Here is a 7,500-nt window from a genome sequence, read left to right on the forward strand (position 1 = left end):
ATGTTGATGGCTACGAAGAAAGAGTGGGAGATTTTAAAAAGAATAAAAGTAGACAACCTCTCTATGTCTCGCTTGCAGCAGGAGAGGAATCCAACACTCTGATGCTATGCTTGCGGTTTAGCACGTATAAGACAGCCATCACGACAACCTGTGCAGATTTATGAATTTGCTCTCCCCTCTTTTTGGGTTGTGGAAAATTCAACAGCTCCCGGCTAGGTTTGACCCCCCCCCTCTCCTCAGGATATTTACAGTCTTGACACAACGGCTTTTCCTGCTTCTACTGCTCACATATTTCATGTCCTCCCTTCTTGTCTTCGCTTGGGTGAACATTAGATGTGATACCGTTGAATGGATCTCCCAGTCCTGCCCCTGAGGACACACACACACCTCCTACTATGTTCTGTAGCACTCGTTTCAATAACAGGCTTTGGCTTATCAGAATGCTGTTACTCAGCCCACCGACCACTAGGGTCGAATCGCTTGAGGATGTGCCTTTAAGTAAGGGATACATCAATGTCGACTCACTTGACGATGTGTCTTTAAGTAAGAGATACATCAGAGTCAACTCGCTTGTCGATGTGTCTTTAAGTAAAGGATACATCAAAGTCAACTCGCTTGTCGATGTGTCTTTAAGTAAGGGATACATGTCTTCTGCGATAAAATATTATTGGACGCAAAGAACTCCACGACGCACAGTTGCCAAACGTTTATTTAGGGTTAGGTTAGGTATAACACTAGCCCCCAAAGGAAACATTTTGTTAAGTCTAGAAAGAAGCCAGCCTGTTTAGTTTCCAGGCTAAATCTTCTTTCTTTAGTCAAAGATAACAGAGGTTGAGTAGTGTTGTGGGGGCTGGCTTGCTGGTTCTCCAGATAACAATGTTATTTAATCATGGAATTCATTGTTTTATCGATTTTTGGGGCAGTTTAACATTTGCTGTCGTGGTTATAGTTACTAAAAGTACCAGATTAAGCGTTTTACATGGATCTGCTTCTTGATATAGCCAATAAACAATACACTGTATATAGCCACACTTTGGCAAGCGTTGAATGATGACTGATCACATAAGAGATACTATCGTCCACGTCTTTCTACTGAATGATGACTTTTGTTGTAGTTGGTAAATGTTGCTAAGTGTGGGTTAGTGTGGGTGCTCAGTCCTCACACAAGTGTGGGTTAGTGTGGATGCTCCGTTCTCACACAAGGGTTGGTTAGTGTGGGTGCTCAGTCCTCACACAAGGGTTGGTTAGTGTGGATGCTCAGTCCTCACACAAGGGTTGGTTAGTGTGGATGCTCAGTCCTCACACAAGGGTTGGTTAGTGTGGATGCTCAGTCCTCACACAAGGGTTGGTTAGTGTGGATGCTCAGTCCTCACACAAGGGTTGGTTAGTGTGGATGCTCAGTCCTCACACAAGGGTTGGTTAGTGTGGATGCTCAGTCCTCAGCCTTCTCTGGTGCTTTCCCAGGGGCCCACTGTGTGAACTGTACTGTGAGGACCAGAGAGAGTGTGAACTGTACTGTGAGGACCAGAGAGAGTGTGAACTGTACTGTGAGGACCAGAGAGAGTGTGAACTGTACTGTGAGGACCAGAGAGAGTGTGAACTGTACTGTGAGGACCAGAGAGAGTGTGAACTGTACTGTGAGGACCAGAGGGGGCCCACTGTGTGAACTGTACTGTGAGGACCAGAGAGAGTGTGAACTGTACTGTGAGGACCAGAGAGAGTGTGAACTGTACTGTGAGGACCAGAGAGAGTGTGAACTGTACTGTGAGGACCAGAGAGAGTGTGAACTGTACTGTGAGGACCAGAGAGAGTGTGTACTGTACTGTGAGGACCAGAGAGAGTGTGAACTGTACTGTGAGGACCAGAGAGAGTGTGAACTGTACTGTGAGGACCAGAGAGAGTGTGAACTGTACTGTGAGGACCAGAGAGAGTGTGAACTGTACTGTGAGGACCAGAGAGAGTGTGAACTGTACTGTGAGGACCAGAGAGAGTGTGAACTGTACTGTGAGGACCAGAGAGAGTGTGAACTGTACTGTGAGGACCAGAGGGGGCCCACTGTGTGAACTGTACTGTGAGGACCAGAGAGAGTGTGAACTGTACTGTGAGGACCAGAGAGAGTGTGTACTGTACTGTGAGGACCAGAGAGAGTGTGAACTGTACTGTGAGGACCAGAGAGAGTGTGAACTGTACTGTGAGGACCAGAGAGAGTGTGTACTGTACTGTGAGGACCAGAGAGAGTGTGAACTGTACTGTGAGGACCAGAGAGAGTGTGTACTGTACTGTGAGGACCAGAGAGAGTGTGTACTTTACTGTGAGGACCAGAGAGAGTGTGAACTGTACTGTGAGGACCAGAGAGAGTGTGTACTGTACTGTGAGGACCAGAGAGAGTGTGAACTGTACTGTGAGGACCAGAGAGAGTGTGAACTGTACTGTGAGGACCAGAGAGAGTGTGAACTGTACTGTGAGGACCAGAGAGAGTGTGTACTGTACTGTGAGGACCAGAGAGAGTGTGTACTGTACTGTGAGGACCAGAGAGAGTGTGAACTGTACTGTGAGGACCAGAGAGAGTGTGTACTGTACTGTGAGGACCAGAGAGAGTGTGTACTGTACTGTGAGGACCAGAGAGAGTGTGAACTGTACTGTGAGGACCAGAGAGAGTGTGAACTGTACTGTGAGGACCAGAGAGAGTGTGAACTGTGGTCTGATTGTGGCCCAGGCAGGAGGGGAAAAAAACACAGTTTCGAGGAAGAAGTTTAAATCACGTGTCTACTGTAAAACTGCCTGTGCATGTTTTTGTATTGTTTATTTTTAGTGTCTTCTTTTTTAGTGTACTCTTTTTTTTTTTTTAAGTGTATTCATTTTGAATGTGCTCTGAGGCACGGGGGATGTTTAAGTCTTTAATGTATATCCAAGTATAGGCTGAGTAAGATTTATGCACTTGGGTTTTCCAGCTGTAGGGTGAGATCGTGGTTTCAATTACTAGGTGCAAACACTACTAGAAAAAAAAAAAAAAACATGCCTCATTGCACTTCAAGTCATCAAGGATGCAGGCATCCGCTGAAAGATTGTGTGTGTGTGTGTGAACATGACTGGAGTGTGTGTGAACGTGACTGGAGTGTGTGTGTGTGTTTGTGTGTGTGTGTGTGTGTGTGTGTGTGTGTGTTATTGTGACTGGAGTGTGAATGTGACTGGAGTGTGTGTGTGTGTGTGTGTGTGTGTGTATGTGTGTGTTATTGTGACTGGAGTGTGTGTGAGTGTGTGAGTGAGTGAGTGTGTGTGTGTGACTGGAGTGTGTGTGAACGTAACTGGAGTGTGTGTGAATGTGACTGTAGTGTCTGTGAACGTGACGTGAGTGTGTGTGAATGTGGCTGGAGTGTGTGTTAACGTGAATGGAGTGTGTGTGTGTGTGTGTGTGTGTGTGTGTGTGTGTGAACGTGACTGGTGTGTGTGTGTGATTGTGACTGCAGTGTGTCTCCTGTGACTGGAGTGTGTGCGAGCGTGACTGGAGTGTGTGTGACGTGTGTGTGTGTGTGTCTCCTGTGGCTGCTGTAGGACGCCGGGGTTGAAGGTCGTCGGGGAGCCCTTTGCCCCCGCCCTGCACCTGCAGCTGGAGAAGAGCACGGGATCCAGAGACGGCGACGTCAAGACACTCCGCAGCATCGTAGATTATGTAAGTGAGATTGAGCCGTTCTACTAAACACACTTCTTATACGTCAAGACACTCCGCAGCATCGTAGATTACGTAAGTGAGATTGAGCCGTTCTACTACACACACTTCTTATACGTCAAGACACTCCGCAGCATCGTAGATTACGTAAGTGAGATTGAGCCGTTCTACTACACACACTTCTTATACGTGAAGACACTCCGCAGCATCGCAGATTACGTAAATGAGATTGAGATTGAGCCGTTCTACTACACACACTTCTTATACGTGAAGACACTCCGCAGCATCACAGATTACGTAAATGAGATTGAGATTGAGCCGTTCTACTACACACACTTCTTATACGTGAAGACACTCCGCAGCATCGTAGATTACGTAAATGAGATTGAGATTGAGCCGTTCTACTACACACACTTCTTATACGTGAAGACACTCCGCAGCATCGTAGATTACGTAAATGGGATTGAGATTGAGCCGTTCTACCCTACACACTTCTTATACGTCAAGACACTCCGCAGCATCGTAGATTACGTAAGTGAGATTGAGCCGTTCTACTAAACACACTTCTTATACGTCAAGACACTCTGCAGCATCGTAGATTATGTAATTGAGATTGAGCCGTTCTACTACACACACTTCTTATACGTCAAGACACTCCGCAGCATCGTAGATTACGTAAGTGAGATTGAGCCGTTCTACTACACACACTTCTTATACGTGAAGACACTCTGCAGCATCGTAGATTACGTAAGTGAGATTGAGATTGAGCCGTTCTACTACACACACTTCTTATACGTGAAGACACTCCGCAGCATCGTAGATTACGTAAATGGGATTGAGATTGAGCCGTTCTACCCTACACACTTCTTATACGTCAAGACACTTCGCAGCATCGTAGATTACGTAAGTGAGATTGAGATTGAGCCGTTCTACTACACACACTTCTTATACGTGAAGACACTCCGCAGCATCGTAGATTACGTAAATGAGATTGAGATTGAGCCGTTCTACTACACACACTTCTTATACGTGAAGACACTCCGCAGCATCGTAGATTACGTAAGTGAGATTGAGATTGAGCCGTTCTACTACACACACTTCTTATACGTGAAGACACTCCGCAGCATCGTAGATTACGTAAATGAGATTGAGATTGAGCCGTTCTACTACACACACTTCTTATACGTGAAGACACTCCGCAGCATCGTAGATTACGTAAGTGAGCTTGAGATTGAGCCGTTCTACTACACACACTTCTTATACGTGAAGACACTCCGCAGCATCGTAGATTACGTAAATCAGATTGAGATTGAGATTGAGCCGAGCTCTACACACTTCTTATATGTCCCTCATTACCTGCAGAGATGGGATTTACCACAGTGAGCGTTTACAATGTAAAAATAATGAAAGAAGATTGCCCTCATTAAACACAGGTCCGATGTGAAGCACACGCGCTAGTTTAACACTTTGCACACAAACTGTTGTAAAAACATGAAGTTATACATAACGTACAAAGTATACATACATACAAAGTTCACATAAAACTTTGGCAAACTTTGGTTATGTCACCACATCTGAGTAATCTCCTGTTTGTGCAGTGCTTGAGCAGAGGGATAGCCATAACACAAGCAAGATATCTCGACAAAGAAGAGAAGTTTCTTCCTCCGCCCAGGTAAGACCCCTTCTGTCCGCCCACAGGGTAACATGTGCTGGTCTCAGCGGTGTTTTTTTTTTTATTTTATTTTATTTTTTATTTTTTTATTACAAGGATAGCCCCTTGAGATGCGCCATCTCGTTTTCGAGGGGGTCCTAATGCAGTATAGTACAGTAACAGAAAATAAAAACAGAAATTAGAAAATAAAAACAGAAATTAGAAAATAAAAACAGAAATTTTCTAAGAGTTCACGTTGTTGCACTGCACGTGGCTCAAAACAAACATCTGATTTCCCCTCTTCCCCCGCAGCCTCAGGGTGGTCGTAACCGTGGAGCAATCCAACGAGGAGATCGAGGAAGCGGCCAGTCGTGTACGCGAGGCCGCGGACGCCATCCTGAAATAGTTCCAGCTGCCCACTCCGCACTCCAAGACGTGCTTGGCAAGCCAGACGGTGGAGCCCTCGCCGGTTGACCTCTTTGGCAGGGAGGAAGAAGAGCGGGAGGATGTCCAAGTGTGATGCTTGATATAGCAGGTGGCTACAGCATTACTGCAGGGGCCAGAACAATACCCTAATCACACCATTCCTTTCCCCTAACAGTTACTTAGGACTTTTTTTGTTTGTTTATTTGTTTTTTTGTTTATTTGTTTTTTAGTTTAGTTTTTTTTAACTATGATCCTGTATAGAAGTGTTTCCAGTTGCTCATCTCAAATGGAATTGAATGTAAAATGTGCTGTTCACTGATCTGCAAGATGTGCACCACCAAAAACTATTTATTTCCTTATAAATGCCTTGAATTATGGTTGCAAGTCTTAACTAACCCATAATAAATCCTTAAAGAATAACACATTTTTATATGTGGTCAGTTTTATATGGACTTTGTTTATTATTTGTTTTCACCTTACTGTGACAAAGAAAAAGCTTGTGTCATAAACTGTTATTTTTGTCACGTTTGACCAAAAGGTTGTTGGATCAAAACAAATCATCTGAATGCAGTTTTGCACTGTTTTTATTTGTGCATCTTTTTTTCTTTTGTTTTTGTAATTTTGGGGTAACATTTTTGAAACACCATTAAATGATGTTTCCTTTTATCTTGTCATTGAACAGCTCAAGCTTGTCAATATATTTTGATACTACAACAGCGTTATATGTGGAAACTACTTAAAATGGCACTGCTGAAAACAGTCTATAAAAACTTTATTTTTTTCTTTTATGACATGTACCATGCCATATACCTCGCGTAAGAAGAATATATTGAGTAGTGGGCTACCTTGGCAAATTATCACTTTTCAACTGATTAAGTTTGAGTTTGTCTGGGAAAGATTTGTATCACTATGCAACAGATTGTAGGTCACAGATAGCAGATCTATATTTCTTCCACTTCAATGCTTATGTATGTCTTATGTTGACCATCAGCTTGTATATGCTTATGTGTTGTTTGCTACATTGTTTGATTGTTCAGTAGAATAACACTGTTGGAGAAGCATTTTATAATGTGCCTTTATATGCTGCTAATGCAAATGATCGCTAATCAAATAAAAAGCAAGTGATTATTGGTTTATACTCTCGTGCGTGGAATGAGATCACGGCTTACACTGTACGACCCTGACAAAGGCAAAATGGCTTTTTTTTAATCGGGTCGTTATTGTCATAGAAGGAGAAACGAAACCATATGACGTTTTTTAAAGCAGAACAATTGGTTTACGATTTTTAATATCGGGTAGCTCACTTGTACCTGCTGCTACGTGTTGAAATAATTAAATATAAAGGCTTGAGCACTATTAAATGAAGTCCTAAGAGGAGTAACACTTCTGAAATGTTGTCACCCGTAGATGGCGCATGCAGCCAACTCTCTTAACAGTTTTCCAAACCTATTCTCCCACCCCTGGGAGAGATCCATGCTACGTCATGAACGGACCGAGAGAGGCTCACCGTTCACTTTGTTCAACTGCAAGAGTTCAGAAACACTGGGGAGAACCAGTGCTACTCGACGTCTTTCCGTTGACCGAGCGGGATGAGCTGCGCCGTTATTTTGCAAGGAAGCTACCGCTCACTGGAGTTTACCGTGTCCCACACCTGACTTTTGACAAGAATTCCTGTACACTTCTACCTGTAGGCCTACACTAAATGTCTCCGGAGAAAGCGTTTTACAAACTCAGTGCATAAGAGGCGTCTGCTTTA

The 7,500-nt window shown here is 43.8% G+C and overlaps 1 protein-coding gene across 2 annotated transcripts in view; it reads left to right on the forward strand.

Annotated features, from left to right (window-relative positions):
- The window catches only part of sptlc1 (serine palmitoyltransferase, long chain base subunit 1), a gene marked incomplete at its 5' end in the record, with an annotated part of 17,496 nt that extends 11,309 nt beyond the window's left edge, over window positions 1-6,187 (forward strand). The window contains 3 exons of one of the 2 annotated variants that reach the window (XM_080842094.1): window positions 3,553-3,670; window positions 5,266-5,339; window positions 5,631-6,187. In XM_080842094.1, coding sequence (XP_080698220.1) covers window positions 3,553-3,670; window positions 5,266-5,339; window positions 5,631-5,724 — 286 coding nt within the window. In that variant the 3' untranslated portion in view covers window positions 5,725-6,187. The remainder of the gene's footprint in view (window positions 1-3,552; window positions 3,671-5,265; window positions 5,340-5,630) is intronic. The other variant, XM_080842095.1, reaches the window with a different exon arrangement.
- Between the last annotated feature and the right edge of the window lie 1,313 nt (window positions 6,188-7,500).

This window comes from Sprattus sprattus (assembly GCF_963457725.1).
Source record: "Sprattus sprattus genome assembly, chromosome: 7".
Lineage (NCBI taxonomy): Eukaryota > Metazoa > Chordata > Actinopteri > Clupeiformes > Clupeidae > Sprattus > Sprattus sprattus.